Source organism: Artibeus jamaicensis, unplaced genomic scaffold (genome assembly GCF_021234435.1).
Source record: "Artibeus jamaicensis isolate MK-2021 breed Jamaican fruit bat unplaced genomic scaffold, CSHL_Jam_final contig_475, whole genome shotgun sequence".
NCBI lineage: Eukaryota > Metazoa > Chordata > Mammalia > Chiroptera > Phyllostomidae > Artibeus > Artibeus jamaicensis.
Window position 1 is genome coordinate 6,193,967 of NW_026521852.1, and position 20,698 is coordinate 6,214,664.

A 20,698-nucleotide genomic window follows, 5' to 3' on the forward strand; every position below is an offset into this window, starting at 1 on the left:
CAAAAAATATTTGGTGCTACATTTTAAGGAATATAGATAATTATCAACTAGAAAGCTTTAATATGCTTGTTTAGTACAGTAAGTTTAGTCAAACATTACAGCATGAAAACTCTGGGATACAAAAATGAAATTGGTTCTGTTCACATCTACATCTATATACCACCTAATGCCAGAAATGTTGCACAATATCCAGTCAAGTGATTGTCCAGTCTTAGTTTGATTACCAGGTGCTGGGGTCCAGCCTCTGCAGGGTTCAGGGTCCCTGAAGGATAGACGATGCAGGCAAATGAAGAGTCAGACATCCGATTGTATACTGGAGAACAGCCAGCCTCTGTGGGACTGACCAAACTCATAGAGTTTGATTTAGGCTTTATTTTAATAGAGATTGTTGTATAATATTAAAGGAACAGGTACATGGCATGATCAGTTAGGCAGAAAAAAACAATACAGAGGTAACCAGGAAAAGTACAAGAATTTCCAGTTTTAGTTATGTTAAACAAAGTTGTTTTGACCAGGAGAACCATTAATCAGACAATTTGAAATAGCTCTATGTACAGAGTTTGAATGTCTTATTGTTTATTAAAGATCTTAGAATTTGACATGGGGCAAAAGGGTACGCTAGACCGAGCAGAGGTTAGGAAATTCATTATAAGGCCTTTGTGATGTCTAACTTAGCTATCTATCTTTCTGTCTAAAATGTTTCTTTATGTAATATGGACTCTAACTCCTTGGTAATTGTTTCTACGTGCTTAGTTTGTAGTAGCAAACAAGCTTCTCCTGTTTTTTTGCCTGTCTACTTCTTAATATATATTCCTATTCAAGGTAAAGAAGGGGCTGTTACTCCAACAACTTTTAGACATTCAGGGGCTATTTCATTAGAGGGAACTTTGTTCTCCGGTCAAGAAATTATTTTGTACAACTTCATTGGAATTATGCAAATCAATGAACCTGAAATACAGGTGTCTAACAATCCCACCACCTTTTGATCACCAAAACAAACATGTAAGGAGAGATAGGCAGGAAATCCAGCCACAGTTGCCTCTGCCTTGCAGATGCATCTCAACAGTCCCGACCATGTCAAGGGATGGTTGCTGGCTGGCTCCCGACAACCAGGGGCAGAAGTTTCTGCCTCACAAGATCGCCCAGTATGTTCTAGATAGCTCTCACCATTAGAAAGATTTTAGATTCCTTGTACTTACCCTCGATCTGATTTGATCCACATTATATCCTCACAAAATAATTTAAAGTCTTTCTGTTAGGTATGATAGATAGTAAGCCATGGTAGGGAGGAGTGGGGAGACATATCTCACCCATTAACTTAGCAGTCCTGAGCCTGGTCTGATAATATTGCCAGGTGTTCCAGCACCACAAGAAACATCATGCTAGCAAAGGCAGAAGGGAGCCCTTGAAATTCTGTGTGTATCATTTCCACTATCTGGGAAAGAAAGCCTTTGAAACTGTATATTCATCCCAAGGTCTAGAAGGGGGAAGAGGTGGAGATCTACAGTACCTAAAGAAGAAAACTATAAAACGACTTTGGTTAACTGCCTACCTTTGGTCACTATCTGTTTTACAAGGGGGTCTATAGTACTTACAGAAAGAGCCCATAAATAACTTTGGGTAACTGCCTCAACTTTAACTAACTGCCTCCTGTCACATATCTGTTTTACAACATGATGAATGAATGTGGTCTGGAGCAAGATGAGAATTCAGGGAAACAGACCCACACACATATCTACATTTGGGTAATCACATTCCCCTGGGGAAGCTGTCACCATCTATACCCACCAATCAATATGTAGTTCCCTCACCCCCATACTGCCAACTATGTATGTCCTCAGGACAAAAGACCTGGTGCTCTTGCCACCCTTGTTTTTTGCCACCCAAGGCTACACCTTTCTATCCCACCTTGGCGAGGCCCATTTTCTTCCATGAGAATGTATCACTGATAAACTTTGCTTACATGCTAATAGGCTTGCTGACCTGTAATTCTTTAAAGTGTAGGCAAGAAATGAGTTTCTCCGCTACTCAAGAATTCAGTAACATTTTCATTTTGGCTTTTTTAAAGAGTGTCAGATTTTTCTTCCTCTGAATAAGTCTCTCAGTTGGCAACATAACTAGCTTGAAATGCAATAGAAAGATTTAATTCATTCATTCATTCCAAATATATCAGTTGAGTTAGATGTGTCTAGCCTGGGAGCCCAGAACAGTGGGACATACAGAGATATTTCAAGAGATGGAGTCTGTCTAGGGAAATAAAGATGTTTATAAGATCAAATGATCACACCTATGTAGGAGTTGCCAAGCCTGGATAGAAAGTGTTTTAAGAGTTTGAGAGAGGTGGTGGTATGTCTGGGGGGTATGAAAACATAGAGGGTGGGGACTCTATGAAAGCTTCACTTAGGAACGTGGGATCTGAGCTGAATTGATGGACAGGAAACCTGAGTCAATGGGTAAACTCTCTTGACAATGAAGCTCAGAGAGAGAAATCTTTCCAACATGGAGGGGAAGGAGCTTTGTGAGAAAGGAGGAAGTTAGAGGGCTGGAGATAGGATGAGGATTATTTCTTGCTCCTCAGGATAGCCAATCAGTCACTGTCTTTAGCAGCCTCCTGACAGCTTGTCTTCTTCACAGCCTTGTGTGCTGACCAAGTCACACCTCCTAGGGCATGAGGCTGCTGACATGTGGACCCTTCCTCAACTGCTCCTGCTCTTGCTGTTCCAGGAAGGTGAAAAAGACTGCAGCTCCAGGACAAAAGTGTGTTCTTCCCCCTTTTATTCTGTTTTGCTGGGCCTTGGGTTAGCAAGGTACTTGCTTTAGTGCTGAATGTTTCTGCTTTTCTGAAGTGAAAAGGAATAGGGTATAGCTTCAGGGCAGGATCAAGAGATGAGGAAACCTGGGGATATGGGAGGGAGAGTAGCTCCATAATGGCAAACAGAGAAGATAAAATTTGGAGGGTGAGGGCACAGATGGAAGCCAACTCCTGGCAGCTGTTCAAGTCAGGTGCAGCAGAAAGCTAAAGCCAGAAGAGGCAGCTGGAGGACAAGATTGAGTGTGGGACCATAGCAAGTTGCTCAACAGAGATTGAGACCACAGCCCTGCTGCTAGTCCCAGCAGCCCAGATACACCAGCTGCCTTTTTATCTGTTTTCTTATCTTCAGCCAAAGGAGGTTTTGGAGATGGTATGGATCCCAAGGAAATGATTGCAGTCTTTCAGGAGTTCATCAGTCTGCCCCTGGAAATGCAATTTGGTGAAGAGGTAGAGAACATCATCTGGTCCTCCCACATAAGGCTTGCTACTGTGGTGCCAGGGAGAAACATTCAGCTACCACTGTGGTGATCAGCCCTTGATACCAGGGTTGAGTAAGCTTTCTGAATCCCAGCTACTCTCTGCACATCAACAACCTGAGTTTGAAGGACTTGGGGCCTTACCAAGATCGAGTCAACCTGAGGACATCTCAGATCTCTACCATGCAGCATTACAATCTATGTATATACCATGAATTTAGTTTGGCAACTGCAAATCTGCTTTCTCTGGATTTCCTGAGCTTCCCATGGAAAGGAGGAAGGGTCTCATTACTTGGGATTATGACTTGAAAGGCTGTGACTGAAAGACAGACTGTCCCCAGTGTACCTAACCCAGCACCTGCCACCATGGGTAGAGTGACCTGAAGCAGTAAAGCACTGGGGCATGGAGGCTGTTCCTGTGGAGGTATCCAATATAGAGAGGTCAGGGGCTTTGTGTGTAGATCTCTAGGAGACTTTCTCTCCCAGTGAGATTTTACATGGGGGTTGAGGAGTGTGAACACCACCTCTGTTTTTGAGCCTTTTTTACTCTTTTGTGTGATTTGAGGGTTACTAATCAGTGACTCCTCTCTATTTGAATGCAAGTTTCTTCTTAGTACCTGTGATGCTGGCTGATATTCTAGCTTGAATCTTGCTGAGACACTGATTGAATTATAAATGTCCCTGAGAAGGGGGCAATGTATGTTGGGATTAAGGAGGTAGAATGTGTAAGAGAAGAGAGGCAAGGTAATAAAAGGGAGGTAGAAGATGACAAAGGCAGCTCTGTCCGCCTCAGCAGCTGCCTGGGGGACCCTGGGTTGTATGCTGACTGAATTTTGCTAGTTTTTGCTTATTTGTTGTTTGCATGGAGGAGCTCTCAGAGCACAGCACCCATAACACAATGTTGAAGAACTTACGAAAACAGACCCAATTCCTTATTACCCAGAGGGCTTTTGTGTTGTTCTTATCTAGAATGGCTCTCACAGCCTCACATCACTGTGAACTTTGAGATCTCTGGCAAAGGTCCCTGAAATATGTCCCTGATATGCTCTGTTGAGAAAGCAGGCCTGGATGTGACCTACAGCTGGATATCCTTGGAGGATGGCCAGGACACAGCTCATGAAGGCTCTGTCCTCCAAACATCCTGGAGCCCTGAGGACAATATCTTCTCCTATACTTGTAGGGCTAGCAACACCAGTTCAGCAACACCATCAGCAACACCAGTACCCATCTCACCCCCGCTGGATCCTTCTGTGCAGGTACCACAGAAGGTAGAGTAGAGAGCTGATGCAGGGACTCAAAGCCATTACCTCCCTCTCTAAGTTCTTGCCAAGAGAATACATAGAATCTAAAACCTAACTCTCTCCCATAGAGACTTGATGTCTGGATTGGGGAGGGAGCCCTCCCTTTTCTTAGAGCTCCCAACTTCAAAAGTCTCTTCTTTTGCAATTGACATTGCTCCCCCAATATCAATTCCTGAGCTTCTGTGAATAGAATTAGTATTTCCAGGACACTTTCACAGAAACATCAACTGACTGTGAACTTGAGACCACTCGGTGGGATTTGGAGTAGGTTTCTGCACATCACCTCTCTATCTGGTGAGCCTCTCCCTCCTTTCTTCTTCTGTTTCAGATACCTTTAGGGAAGGCCTCAGCTTCCTGCTTCCTCCTGGCCAAGGCATCTCTCCTTTTCCTGCTCCTGGTAATTCTGGACATGGGACTGTGGTTCATTTGAGGCCAGAAAAGATGCAAGATACCAATGATGAGAAAATTCAGGAGAAACAGAACGAGACTGAGAAAAGAAGAGAAGCATGCTTCTAGGCTGGACTGATTGCCTCTTGGGGACCCCTGTCCTGACCACTGTTTCCTCCCAGCTCCCAGGAAATCTCCCCTCTGCTCCCTAGGCTTTCTTTGTCCCAGGGGCCCAGGGTGGACGTACAAAGGATCTTACTTTCACAGAGAACATTGTGTGGCAATAAAGTTGAATTAGGTGACCGCCATGCTGGAAAAGTTGTTTGGTCCCTCCCTGGATGACTCTGGCAAGTCTGTATCTTCTCTTTCCTTCCAATCAAGGTGCCCCCTTCCAAATCCACTTTCTTTTCTATAGGGAACTGCTTTTCGAGATAAGGAAATGTAGCTCAGCACTCATGTGGAAAATCAGTGGGGGGCGAATCAGCACTCAGGACCATGCCCGTGAAGAAATTCTCCTGTGGGAAATCAGGCCCACGTTTTACCTAGGCTGCTTTGTGACTTGCTCTTGCTAAAACTCTCTAACCCTGAGTTCAGACAGAAAGCACTTGCTGCATATCTTTAAAGTAACTTCCTGAAGTCTGTGCTCATTCTCCCGAGGACTGAAGTATAGCCAGACCTGTTACTCTTATCATTCCCTTGAATTTGCAACATTTTTTTCTTTTTTTTACATTTTTTATTGATTATGCCATTACATTTGTTCTATTCCCCCCCTCCGTTCCCCTCCACCCTGCACACCCCTCCCCCACCATCCCCCCCTTTAGTTCATGAACATGTGTCTCAAGTTCTTTAGATTCTATATTCCCCTACTATTCTTACCCTCCCCCCTAACTATTTTCTATCTACTGTCTATGCTACTTATTTTCTGTACCTTCTCCCCCTTCTCCTTCTCCAACTCCCCTGTTGCTACTCCTCCATGTGATCTTCATTTCTATAGTTCACTCCTGATCTAGCTGTTCTCTTAACTTGCTTTTGTTTTAGGTGTGGTTGTTAATAACAGTGAGTTTGCTGTCCTTTCACTGTTCATCTTTTTTATCTTCTTTTTCTTAGGTAAGTTCCTTTAACATTTCATATAATAAGGGCTTGGTGATGATGAACTCCTTGAATTTGGTCTTATCTGAGAAGCACCTTATCTGTCCTTCCATTCTAAATGAAAACTTTACTGGATAGAGCAATCTTGGTTGTAGGTCTTTGGATTTCATGACTTGGACTACCTCTTTCCAGCCCCTTCTTGCCTGTGAGGTCTCTTTTGAGAAATCTGCTGACAGTCTGTTGGGAACTCCTTTGTAGGTGACTGTCCCCTTATCTCTTGCTGCTTCTAGGATTCTCTTCTTCATTTTCATCTTGGCTAATATGATTATGATGTGCCTTGGTGTGTTCCTTCTTTGGTCCAATTTCTTTGGGACTCTCTGAGCTTCCTGGATTTCCTGGAAGTCTATTTCCTTTGCCAGAATGGGGAAGTTCTCTTCTATTATTTGTTCAAATAAGGTTTCCACTTGTGACTGTTCCTCTTCCCCTTCTGGTACCCCTATAATTCGAATGTTGGAACGTTTAAAGATGTCCTGGAGGTTCCTAAGCCTCTCCTCATTTTTTTGAATTCTTGTTTCTTCATATTTTTTGTTTGGTCATTTTTTCCTTCCTTCTGGTCTACTCCCTTGATTTGAGTCCCAGTCTCCTTTCCATTACTATTGGTTTCTTGTGCATTACCATTCATTTCAATTAGTTTAGCTTTCATATGTTTCTCTAATTTGTGAATAAAATCAACCAGTTCTGTGAGCATCCTGATCACCAGTGTTTTGAACTGTGCAACTGAAAGTTTGGCTATTTCTTCATCACTTAGATTTATCGGCTCTGGGGCTCTGAGTTGTTCTTGAGCCATTTTTGGTCTGTTTGCGCCCATTAAGTATGACTGGAGCCTTAGGTGATCGCCAGGGTGGGGCCACCCAGGTCACTGGTTTGCGATGCTGTATGTGGGGGTGGGGTCAGAGAGGGAGCAATGGCGGTCCTTGCCCAGTCTCCCAGTCTGTCCCACAACTCGCCCTGGCCTGTTTATCTTAGCAGAAATGTGCGAGCCCGCTGCCCTGCGCTGTGCGGTCTCAATGCTCGCCTCTTCACTGGTTTATCTGCACGCAAATGCTCAACCGACCACAGACAGCCAGCCATGCCTCTTCCCTGTGTCTGCCTGTAGCTAACCCGCACCTGGGACCTGGGGCCTTCAGCTGCTTGCACACCGCCCCGGTCGGGGATCTTTTTGGCCAACCCGCTCCGTTGCTGGCTTCGCCCCTCTTACCGGTTTAGCTGAGCATTTCGTTGTTTTCGGACTCCATATTGTCGATTTTCTGTGTGGTTTGGTTGCATTTATTATTGTTAAAACTTTGTTGTTTTTAGATTTGGTCGTGAACAGATGCAAGGTGTTTCCACCTACGCCTCCATCTTGGTGGAATTCCCCAGGTGTTTTCTTTGTTAATCTGTAAGAAGTAATCAGTAACATCCCTTCCACCGCTATCTATAAAAAATAATTACCTAAAGCAAACCTAAGTATAATAAATGAAAACCTTCTTTGATGTATGCTATTAGAAAGCCAATAAAAGCCTGTCAAGACAAGGGTAGGCTCGGTCTCCTCTTGAGAGAGTGGCCAGGCTGCTCTGAGGCTCTCTCCCCTTGAGAGAGTAGCTGTGCTGTCCCTTTTCCTCCACAGGACTCAGTAGTCCACGTGAATGTCTCATCTCATCCATAACACTGATGACACTGCGGGCTGGTGTCTGTGCCACTTTTCACTCCAGATGCCCCCTCAAAGCCCCCATTTCTTCCACTCCAGGTGCTCCCTTCAAGCTGCTTTTCTTTCCACAACAGGTGCCCCTCTCCAGCCCCCATTTCCTTCCACTCGAAATGCTTCGTTTCAAGCCTATATTTTTTCTGGAGCCTGGCTTTGGAGATAGAAGTGAGTCTTCACAGTGTGGTGTTGGTTTATTATTATTCATCACCTATCACTTCCTCATTAACATGTAGAACATTTATACTTTAAATGTGTAAAGTGAGAGAATACTTCTAACCTAACTAATCTGTGACTCTTTAATGATAGCACATTGCAGGCTCTGAAAACTGAGTTGTTTTGTTCCTGCTAAGATCTGCTCTCACAGCCCTACTTGTACCTTGTCTGACAAGTTTACTTAAAACTACTCTCATGTACCCCACTCAGTCTAGAGGCTGTGCTGTTGGAGAGACAGGAACCTCCCTAGTGCCATTCAACTCTGCATCTGTGTGAGCCTGGAAACTTTCTGTCATCTCCCTGATGCCAGCTGCTCTGGGTCTCTGGTGTCTACCTCATTACTGGATCAATAACTGAGATCTGGACCCCTAACCTTTGTGGTTGGTGTTATTGTTCTGACTGTCCTTTCTTTATAGATTTTCATGACTCAGAGCTCTCTGGATTCTAGATCTGGGTTAATGTCTACCTCTTACACACATACCACCCCTCTTGGGCAAAGACCCTTAAGTTTATGTTCCTGTTCATTTCTGAGCCCAATGACAGCCTGAATTCCTCAGCCAGGCTTTGATCAGTCACTACTTAGAGGGGTGTGCAACCTGTGGTCCATGGGCTGCATGTGTCCCAGGATGACTATGAATGCAGACCAATACAAAATAATAAATTTACTTAAAACATTATGAGATATTTTTATGATTATATATCACAATATATTTCATATGTGGCCCAACACAACTCTTCTTCTTCCAGTGTGGCTCAGGTTGAACACATCTGGCTTAAGCTGTGGTCATCTTCCCATAATCAGATGTTGTGAAGCTGCCATGGGGTGGGGGAATTGGGCAGAGACTTGGAAGTCACCCAAGTGACAGGTCATGTGTAGATTATAAGTGAATTGAAGGGGGCGGTATAGAATTCAGTGGAGAGAGCCCTGGGTGAGATCTCAGGAGATCTGGGCTCTGTTCTGCCACCCATCTCTAGCTTAGGACACTTTGTTCAGGAAGTATCTTTTAGGGTACAGTCCCATTCAACAAGGAACACAGATTTTGAAGGAGAGGCAAGCATTAGTATACCTAATTGGAGCTCTTAGAGAGATATGGCTAATAGAGTGCCTTGGGTCCTACAGAGACAGGAGGAGTTGGTGCCCCTGGGGAGGTTCCAAAAAGGAGTGTGAGGGGTTAGGAGACAGCCATGTGGCAGAAGCCATAGCTGACATTTCTCTGGACCTCGCCTTCCCCTCTCAGTGAGGAAAAGGATGTTGACCTCCAAGGTGTCTTCCAAGGCAAGAAATACTTGGCTGTGAGGAGGCTTTGAGATGCACTAGAAAATGGTGGAGACCAAGGACACTGCTTTTGGGAAAAGAAGACACGTGGGCCAGGCACTAAACACCCAGGAAGAGGGCTCTGAACAGCATAGGCCATTGGGCAGAAACTAAGAGCTAGGCTTCCTGGACTAGAAAGAAAGCAGGGCCAGGATGTTAGCAGGGCCTTCCTGCCTAGGTTTATGTATAGAAGAGGGAGCCCTCTGGGGCTTGGGAAGGAGGTGGGAGGGTAGGAAACCAGTTCCCAGTGAGCTCCTACAACTGGCAACAGATCCACTCTATTCTCTGACTGCAGGAGCCTTGGTTCTGCTGGAAGGCAGTCCATGGCCTGAGGCTGATTTTCTGTGCCTAATCGTCTGGCCTGAGCAGTCCCACTGTCGAAAAGGCCTGAGTTCTAGGGTCAAGCCTGCAGGCCCCCATTTTCTTATCTACTTATTACCTTTCCCAAGACTGAAAGAAAACAACTGGAGTCTGTCTTCATTCCTCATTTTTCTCAGAGTCAGGCACATAAACAGTAAATAAAGGAGTGGATGGTCCATGAACACCTGGCTCAGGGCTCTCCCTGGAATTTGACAAAGCCTCTTCTTCTTTCATGCAGTCTCTTAACAGAGAAAAGAAAGGATGCTTGGAGGAGGAAGGCTGAGACCCTCAAGGAAGTGGAATATAAGCTCAGAGGGGCCCAGGTGTCCTTCTCTGCAGGAAGCCAGGATAACAATCACCTGATAGTAACTGCAAAGTTTGCTCAGTCTTTGAAACAGGTACAAGCAAACATTTAAGAACCTACTAATGTCAGGCACTGGGCTAGCACTGGAGAGGAAGAAAAGACACTGTTCGCCCCCAAGGAATTTTATGGGGTGTGTAAGAATAATTACAGTGAAGTGTGTCAAGGGCTTTGGGTGAAAGTGAGGGAGGGTGTGGTGAGTCAGGTGTGGGATGTCCAGGAGAGAAGAGCTAAACATAATTTGACTGGTAAGTAGCAGGGAGTACAGGGATGGGAGAAAAAGGACATCATAGTCAGACAGCAGATAAAGGGGAAAATTCTATATGAAAGAGCACGGTGTATGTTAGGGACCGCAAGACTACACGTTGCATGTGATAAAGGAGTGGGTGACAAATGAGTCTGGAGAGGTGGGCTGGGCCCCCCTGAGAGACTAATGGCTATGGGGGAATTCAAAGATGAACAAGACAGGCTCCACATGCTCATGAAGCCAGATTCTCAGTGGGACAGAAGACAGGCACACCAAATTACATGACAACCTGGGAGAAACCATACTTCCTTTCTCATCAGGTCCCAGGACCAGTGTTCATGGGCACGTGGTCATGGAAATTCCTGGAATTGACAACCTTTTCTGATCTTTTTGTCAAGAGCTAAGAATACATGGGCTACCTATTGCTTTGGTTAGTTAGAATCCTATTGGTTAAACTTTACCAGAGAGTAATGATTATGGGTTGAGGACAACCTGAGGAAAATCTTTAGTTTTGAGCTTCAGGGAGTAGGGGTTTTTGTTTTGTTTTGTTTTGTTTTCACTTTTTACAATATTTCTGGCATGGTTAGGGAATGAGTTATTGAGCTAGTCTCTTTTCTTACAAAAAAAAAACAACAATAAAATACACCCGAATCACAGCAAAATACAATAATAATAAAACATAAAATAAGTTTCCAGAAAAAATGACCTCATACATTTTTAAAGATTGAAAATCATTTAAATTCCAAGTTTACCAAAAGTTATTTTACCATTTAAGTGAGATTAGCTTATTCTCAAGAAAACACTGGAGGTAGAAGATATGAAACCTTGGCTCTGACTGGTGTGGCTCAGTTGGTTGAGGACACTCAACCAACTATGCACAGTGAAAGGTCAGAAGGTCTCTAGTTCAATGCTCAGTCAGGGTACATGGCTGGGTCTCAGATTGCATGCATGCAAGAGGTAACTGATCAATGTTTCTCTCTCACATTAATGTTTCCCTCCCTCTCTCCTTCCCTTCTCCTCTATCTAAAAATAAATAAATAAAATCTAAAAAAAAAGAAGAAAGAAATTAAATAGAGTTTTGGTTTCAAGATGGCGGTGGACTAGGACGGAGCAGAGACCAGTTCCTAGTACAAAAGAGACAGAAATCCATCCGATCGGAGGAGGTGAGGCCAGCAAGCCAGCAGATGCCAAGCATATATGAAAATAAGAGACCAGAAACCTCATCGGTCACGGAGGAACCAGAAGGTAGGGAGACAGCAGCGGTACAGCAGTCTCTGGGACGGAGCAGGGAGAAACAGCCGGTGCAGGGTAGGGGAACCAGCGCCCTGTGGCGAGAGCCCAACGGCTCCTGGGACAGCCTTCAGCGACCGGAGGGCTCCCTCCCTGGGATTCTTCTGCCGGGCAGGCCGAGTGGCCCAGGCACAGAGGTGTGGAAGAAATTTCAGCCTGCGCGCAAGTTGGGGATCTAGTCGCTCCACAGGTAGTGGGGCTGGGCAAGTTCCTGAGGGCGCCTAGGCCAACGTTCAGTGCCCGAAAAGCTCCCTCCCTAGGATTTTTGGGCCGGGGACCTGCCAAGCGGCCCAACCAAAGGGAGCAGAGGTGATTTCAGTCTGTGCATAGCTCGGAGGTTCAGCGCCTGGTGGGAACTGTGTCTGGGAGAGTGCCTAAAGGCGCCTGGGACAGCCTTCAGCGCCCGGACGACTCCCTCCCTGGAATTTTCCTGCCAGGCAGGCCGAGTGGCCCAGGCAAAGAGGTGTGGAAGAAATTTCAGCCTGCGCGCAAGTTGGGGATCTAGTCGCTCCACACGCAGTGGGTCTGGGCAAGTGCCTGAGGGCGCCTAGGCCAACGTTCAGCCCCCAGAAAGCTCCCTCCCTAGGATTTTTGAGCCGAGGACATGCCAAGTGGCCCAACCAGAGGGGAGCAGAGGTGATTTCAGTCTGTGCATAGCTCGGAGGTTCAGCGCCTGGTGGGAACTGTGTCTGGGAGAGTGCCTAAAGGCGCCTGGGACAGTGTTCAGCGCCCGGACGACTCCCTCCCTGGAATTTTCCTGCCAGGCAGGCCGAGGGGCCCAGGCAAAGAGGTGTGGAAGAAACTGCAGCCTGCGCGCAACTTGGAGATCTAATCGCTCAGCACGCAGTGTGTCTGGGCAAGTGCCTGAGGGCGCCTAAGCCAACATTCAGCGCCCAGAAAGCTCCCTCCCTAGGATTTTTGGGCCCAGACCGGCCAAGAGACCCAAACAAGAGGGGAGCAGAGGAGATTTCAGCCTCCACACAGTTCTGGGACCAGCACCCGGCGGGGTGCTGCTACATCCCTAGGGGTTTTTTTTTTTTTTTTTTTTTTTTGCCAGAGGTTGGCCAGGGGACCCAGACAAACACAGGAGCAGAAGGGATACACACCACGCAGCGTGCCATGACGAGCACACAGAGTTTCTAGGTCTGCGCCTAGTCCTCAGATCGGCTCCCGGCTTCCAGTCTACTCCCCTCAGACTATCTGGAAGCCCGGGACGCTGAGGGGTCCTGGGAAAAGAGCTGAGACCCTCAACCCCCTCCCTTTCTGGCCAAGCAAGGTGGGGAGCCAGGAGAGACTTGTTTGATAGAGTTTACAGAGAGGGTGCGGAGGACAAAGGGCCCCAACCAAAGACTCTGTGGTTGCCAGCCCAGGAGAACTCAGAGGTACAGCCTGGGGCTCTGAATCCAGTAGACACGACAGCCTGGTCTGCTTCACACCAAGCTTGGCAGCGAGCCCAGGACTGGGCAAAGGGTCTGGGGCCTCCCAACTGAACGGGGGCAGGCCTGTGCTCAATCCCGAGGGAACCAGGCAACTAGGCCGGTGCAGGTGCCTGCAAACACAGCAAACCAGACTATGGCAGTAACCCCTGGGTGCGGAGCGCTGTGAGAAAGTCCTAGTTCCCCATTGTAGGGAGCTGGGGGAGAGGCGCCAAGTGTCTGGATCCTGAGAGGGGCTGGCTGAAAAAATCACAACAATCGACCCTCAGCCAACTGCAATCAGAAAAACCGGTTCGGCTAGTTTGAAGCCAACAAGAGACATTCCTTTTTCTGAGGTTGTTTTTGAGAGATTATTTTGGTGCATTTTTTGTTTCTTGTTTTTTTTACTTTATTTTATTTTTAAATCTTTTTTTATTTACCTTTCTTCCTTCTCCATTCCTTTTCTTTATCTTTTTGCTTTTTTAAAGTAATCTGTTATTTCTTTTAAACTTTATTACTGTTTCATCTTTCCATACTTTTGTCCTCTTTTCCCGGATTTTCTGTTTTATTTCTTTTTCTTTTCTTTCTAAACTTATTGCTCTTTCCTCCATTTCCCTACCATTTTTTCTTTCTTCCTTTTATTTCTTTCCTTATCATTTCTTTCTTTTACCCACAAGAGTCACAATCAACTTGAAAATATAAAAAGACCAGAGCTGGACCCATAGAAGAGGCCTCCCAATAGTAGAGCCAGAGAGACAAATTGCACATTGTTGTAGGAGAGAAGCCACAAGTTGCTGCATATTTGAGTAGGTGGAAGGAGAGAACAACAGGATAACCAAAAGAGGCTGCACCATTGAAATTCACAGGCATTCCGCCACAAAAGTTCATACCATAAACCCAGGGTGTCAAAACAGATTAATCTAAGAAGCTGAGGCTAACAAGAAGAGTCTCACAAACAATGGGAAGACAAAGAAACAATCCCCAAATGAAAGGAAAGGAGGAATCCCCAGAAAGAATGTTAGATGAAACAGAGGCAAGTCAACTATCAGATACTGAATTCAAAGCACTGGTGATCAGGAAGTTCAAAGAGCTCACAATCAGCTACCAGAAACTACAGGGAAGTTACAATGATCTCACCGTGAACTATATCAACATGAAAAAGGAAATGGAAATTATTAGCAAGGGCCAAGAGGAAATGAAGAATACAATTTCTGAATTAAAAAACACAGTGGAAAGCATTAAAAATAGGGTGGATGAAAGAGAAGATCGGATTAGTGAATTGGAGGACAAAGTAGAAAGCATCTCACAGAAAGAACAGGAAAGGGAAAAGAGGCTCAGAAAGAATGAAGAGAGATTAAGAGAAATGCAAGACAATATGAAACGTAATAATATCCGAATAATAGGAATACCAGAAGGAGAAGAAGAAGAACAAGGGATAGAAAACATATTTGAAAGAGTAAAGAGAGAAAATTTCCCTAATTTGACAAAAGAAAAAGTCACACAAATCCAGGAATCTCACAGAGTCCCATTCAAGAGGAACCCAAAGAGGCCCACTTCAAGACACATCATCATTAAAATGGCAAACTTCCAAGACAAAGAGAGAATCTTAAAGGCAGCAAGGGAGAAAAAAGAAATAACATACAAGGGCATCCCAATAAGGTTAGCCACTGACTTCTCAATGGAAACACTCCAAGCAAGAAGAGATTGGCAAGAAATATTCCAAGTAATGAGAAACAGAGGCCTACAACCAAGGCTACTTTACCCAGCAAGGCTCTCAATCAAGATAGAAGGCCAAATAAAGAGCTTCCAAGACAAAAGAAGTCTAAAAGAATTTGCTGCCACCAAGCCAGCTCTACAAGAAATACTAAAAGGTCTGCTTTAAGGAAAGGAAGGAAAAGAGACAGACAGAGAGGAACACAGGTTCAAAAATGGCAATGAATAAGTACCTATCAATAATAACCTTAAATGTCAATGGATTAAATGCTCCAATCAAAAGACACAGAATAGCGTCATGGATAAGAAAGTATGACCCACACATATGCTGCCTACAAGAGACCCACCTCAGGACAAAAGACCATCACAGACTAAAAATCAAAGGCTGGAAACAAATTTTCCAAGCAAATGGACAAGAAAAAAAGCTGGGGTAGCAATTCTCATATCAGACAAAATAGACTTCAAAAAAAGAGCCATAAAGAGTGACCCAGAAGGTCACTTCATAATACTCAAGGGAAGAATCCACCAAGAAGACATTAACATCATAAATATATATGCACCCAACATAGGAGCACCAAAATATATAAGGAAAATCTTAGAGGAATTCAAGAAAGATATAGACAGCAACACAATTATAGTGGGGGATTTTAACACCCCACTATCAAAAATGGACAGATCTTCCAAACAAAATATCAACAAAGACATTGCGGCATTAAACAACACCCTTGATGAAATGGACCTAACTGATATATACAGAGCTCTTCACCCCAAAGAAGCTAAATACACATTCTTTTCAAATGCACATGGGACATTCTCAAAGATAGATCACATGATAGGGCACAAAACAAGCCTCAACAAATTCAAGAATATTGAAATCATACCAAGCATTTTCTCTGACCATAAGGGACTGAAACTGGAAACCAACCCCAAAGGAAAAAACCCAAAACACCCAAAATCATGGAGACTGAACGGTATGCTATTAAACAATGAATGGGTCAAGAATGAAATTAGGGAAGAAATCAAAAAGTTTCTGGAAACAAATGAAAATGATCTCACAACAACCCAAAACTTATGGGATACAGCCAAGGCAGTCCTGAGAGGGAAGTTTATAGCAATACAGGCCTACCTAAAGAAAACAGAAACATTTCAAACAAATGAACTTACTCTACGCCTGCAAGAACTCGAGGAACAACAACAAAAACAGCCCAAAGCAAGTAGAAGGAAGGAAATAACTAAGATCAGAGCAGAACTAAATGACATAGAGACTAAAAGTACAATTCTAAAGATCAATGAATCCAGGAGTTGGTTCTTTGAAAAAATAAACAAAATAGACAAGCCTTTAAGTAGGCTCATCAAGAAAAGAAGGGAACAGACACAAATAAACACAATCAGAAATGAAAGAGGAGAGATTACAACTGATACCACAGAAATAGAGAGGATTGTAAGAAATTACTATGAAGAACTGTATGCCAAGAAATTTGAGAACCTAGAGGAAATGGACACATTTCTAGAAAAATATAATCTCCCAAAACTCAATGAAAAAGAAGTAGAACACCTGAATAGACCAATAACAGCAAAAGAAATTGAAGCAGTAATCAAAAAACTCCCATCACACAAAAGCCCTGGACCAGATGGATTCACAGGAGAATTCTACAAAGCATTTAAGGAAGAGCTAACCCCCATTTTTCACAGACTATTCCAAAAAATCCAAAAGGATGGAAAACTCCCTAACTCCTTTTATGAAGCCAGCATCATCCTAATTCCAAAACCAGATAGAGATACAACAAAGAAAGAAAACTTCAGGCCAATATCGCTGATGAACATAGATGCTAAAATCCTCAACAAAATATTAGCAAATCGCATCCAACAATATATCCAAAAGATTATACACCCTGACCAAGTGGGATTCATCCCAGGGATGCAAGGATGGTTCAACATTCGCAAAACAGTAAATGTAATTCATCACATAAACAAAAGCAAAGACAAAAACCACATGATCATATCAATAGACGCAGAAAAAGCTTTCGATAAGGTACAACACCCATTTATGATAAAAACACTCAGCAAAATGGGAATAGAGGGAACATTCCTCAATATAATAAAGGCCATTTATGAGGAACCTACAGCCAATATCATACTCAATGGACAAAAACTAAAAGCTTTTCCACTAAGATCAGAAAGGGACAAGGATGTCCACTTTCACCACTCCTATTCAATATAGTATTAGAAGTTTTGGCCACAGCGATCAGGCAGGAAAAGGAAATAAAAGGCATCCAAATAGGAAAGGAGGAAACAAAATTGTCACTGTTTGCAGATGACATGATAGTGTACATGGAAAATCCTATAGACTCTACCCAAAAACTGCTCAAACTAATTAATGAATTTGGCAAAACAGCAGGATACAAAGTCAATATCCAGAAATCAAAGGCATTTTTGTATACAATGAATCAGCAGAAGCAGAAATCAAGGAAAAAATCCCATTCGATATAGCAAAAAGAAAAATAAAATATCTGGGAATAAACCTAACCAAAGAGGTAAAAGACCTGTATGCAGAAAACTACACAGCACTGAAGAAAGAAATCAAGGAAGACACAAACAAATGGAAACATACCGTGTTCATGGATTGGAAGAATTAACATCATCAAAATGTCCATACTACCCAAAGCAATATACAGATTCAATGCAATACCTATTAAAGTACCAATGGCGTATTTCACAGACATAGAACAAACACTTCAAAAATTTATATGGAATCATAAACGAGCCCGAATAGCAGCTGCTCTTTTGAGGAAGAAGAACAAAGTAGGAGGGATCACAATACCTGATATCAAACTGTATTACAAGGCCACTGTAATCAAAACAGCCTGGTACTGGCATAAAAACAGGCACATAGACCAATGGAACAGAACAGAGAGCCCAGAAATAAACCCAACCCTCTACAGTCAATTAATATTCGACAAAGGGGGCAGTAACATAAAATGGAGTAACGATAGCCTCTTCAGCAAATGGTGTTGGGAGAACTGGACAGCTACGTGCAAAAAAAATGAAACTTGAGCACCAACTTACACCATACACCAAAATAAATTCAAGGTGGATAAAAGACTTAAATATAAGCCATGACACCATTAAAGTCCTAGAGGAGAACATTGGCAAGAAAATCTCAGATATTCCACGCAGCAACATTTTTACGGATATGTGCCCTAGAGCAAGGAATATAAAGGAAAGAATAAACAAATGGGATCTCATCAAAATAAAAAGCTTCTGCATGGCTAAAGAAAACAGTATTAAATTAAAAAGACAACCAACTGTATGGGAAAACATATTTGCCAATGATACCTCAGACAAAGGTTTAATCTCCAAAATATACAAAGAACTTACACGACTCCACTCTAGGAAGACATCGAACCCAATTAAAAAATGGGAAAAGGACTTGAACAGACACTTCTCTAAAGAGGACATACAGAATATCCAGAGACACATGAAGAGATGCTCAATATCGTTAGCTATCAGAGAGATGCAAATTAAAACCACAATGAGATACCACTTTACACCAGTCAGGATGGCTATAATAGACAAAGCAACAAAGAACAAATGTTGGAGAGGGTGTGGGGAAAAGGGGACCTTAGTTCACTGTTGGTGGGATTGTAGACTGGTACAACCATTATGGAAAACAGTATGGAATTTTCTCAGAAAAATAAAAATTGACCTGCCTTTTGACCCAGCAATTCCACTGCTAGGATTATACCCCAAGAATCCTAAAACATCAATTTCAAAGAACCTATGCACCACAATGTTCATAGCAGCACAATTTACAATAGCCAAGAGTTGGAAGCAACCTAGGTGCCCATCAGTAAATGAATGGATCCAAAAATTGTGGTACATATACACCATGGAATTTTATGCAGCAGAGAGAAAGAAGGAACTACTACCTTTTGCAACAACATGGATGGAACTGGAAAGCATTATGCTGAGTGAAATAGGCCAGGCATTGAAGGACAAATACCATATGATCTCACCTTTGACAGGAAGCTAAAGAATAAAACAAACAAGCAAACAGAATAAAAACAAAGACGCTGAAATAGAGAACAAGTGGGCAGCGACCAGAGGGGAGAGGGAAGGGAACTTAAGGGGGAAAAGGGGGGAGGGATTTTGAGGAACAAGTATGAAAGACACAGAGATGAGGACTGGGGGGGGGGGAATGGGAGGGAGGGGGGGAGACCGGGCAGGGGGGGGAGAGAAAAAAAAAAGAAAAAAAAATGTACTTGAAAAGTAACTAAATAAAATTAAAAAAAAAAAAAAAGAAATTAAATAAAACCTTTGGACCAGAGGTGTAGCCCATTACACTGTGGGGAAGGGAGCTCTTCTCCTGCTGGCTGATGAGGATCCAAGAAGAAAAAATGCTTCAGCAATCTTTCCTAGGCATTCTGCCTGGCCTTGCTTTCTTGTGTGTACACTTAACATGTTTCATTAGTCTCATCATTGTTAGCTCAATCTGTTACACTATTAAGTAATGCTGAAAGCTGCCACTTTGGGAAAATTTGCTGGAGGGATGGTGGGAGAGACCATGCCACTGCCTTCCCTCATCCTCCAGTTCCCCCTCCACATTTCCATCTCAGGCAAACCAGATGTTTATACCTGGGAGAACTTTCCAGTAGTGAGACCCCTTACAGATGGGATGGTGGTGGGTGATGAGCTTCCTGGCCCAGAATGTGGTCAGATGGAGCTGACTGATCACCTGGAGAGTGAGGCAGGGACACCGGTAAGAACAGTGGTTAGACCCATTCTGTGAGGTCTCACCTGAACTTGAGGCCACAATTCCATGAATCAGATGCCTAGTTCACTAAGTCTGAGTGGTAGGAGTTCAGACTAGGGTGTGATCAGTGTGCTGCTTTCAGAAAAGTCTTCCTGAAGGAAGACACAACTGCTCAAGCCTGGTGGGGAATGCCTGACCGTGGTGCATCCATCCGTAAGGCAGCAGCAAGGTAAGGAAGTAGAAAACTCAGAGGGACAGGCACGCAAAAATATCTTTGTGCCTGTGGCTGAAGTGTCCCAAGGGGTGGGTTGATGAGGTCCAGGCTGGGTCTGAATGGGACTATCGCTCTGCCATACCCTAGATGGGAAATCTTGGGCACTTACTTCACCTTGTTCACTGAGTCTGTTTTCTCATTAGTTACCTGAACCAAACCTTCTTCACAAGGTTTTTGTGCAGGTTGCACAAGTTACATAATATGGAGTCCAGAGTCTGGCACTTGCAAGGCTTCGGTAAATGATCACATTTCATTTGTCCTCTTTCAATTTCCCGTGTCGAGACGTCTCTCTTTTCTCCCCTCTGGGCCAGTTTCTCTGGATGGTTGGTGCTTGGCGTTGCGGCGGAGCGGACTTGGCAACAACAGCTGGGGCGCAGCCTTTTCCTCCCCGCCATCCTCCCATTTCCCCCCCCCCGCCCCCCCCCGCTCGCACTGCAGAAAGTGTCTGGGCAGGATCTGGGAGCTAGCCAGGTGCAGACAGGTATTTCCAGTCCGGTTACAGAAGAAATTGGAGGAGGTAGGGATGGGGACGAAGGAGATCGGAGGAGTCCGGGAGCTAGATGGATCCCCTGGGAGGAGGGAAAGGAGTCCTGCTTCCCCACTCCGGCGGGTGCTTGTGCCTCTGGATCAGATTTCAACCTTGCCTGCAGCTTCTGTGGCTCTCTAAGCTGTTTAGGGCAAGGAGGGGGTGAAAGGGAGAACACGCTAGAAGGAGGGCGAGCAAGGAGCCAGAAGAGGGCCGGCTCCAGCGACTCCCGGAGCAAGGGCCCTGACTAGCCGCCCCTCCGGCCTTTCCGCGGCTGGTCACACAGCTCTCCACCAGAGGGCGACCTGCCCACTTAGCAGCCGAGTCCTGCTCGCGAAGAACTACCAGACCCAAACCGCCGGGGGGGGGGGGGGGGGGGGGGGGGCGGGGTCGCGCCCACCTCCCCAGCTCTTAGTTTCGGT

The 20,698-nt window shown here is 44.4% G+C and overlaps 1 protein-coding gene across 1 annotated transcript; it reads left to right on the forward strand.

The window, feature by feature from the left end:
* The first annotated feature begins 2,682 nt into the window (after positions 1 to 2,682).
* SLAMF9 (SLAM family member 9) lies at positions 2,683 to 4,691 on the forward strand. Its single transcript, XM_053667934.1, is given in 5 exon segments — positions 2,683 to 2,728; positions 3,162 to 3,314; positions 3,317 to 3,508; positions 4,258 to 4,472; positions 4,475 to 4,691. Coding segments are annotated over 5 exon segments (705 nt in total). The 3' UTR covers positions 4,574 to 4,691.
* Positions 4,692 to 20,698: the final 16,007 nt, after the last annotated feature.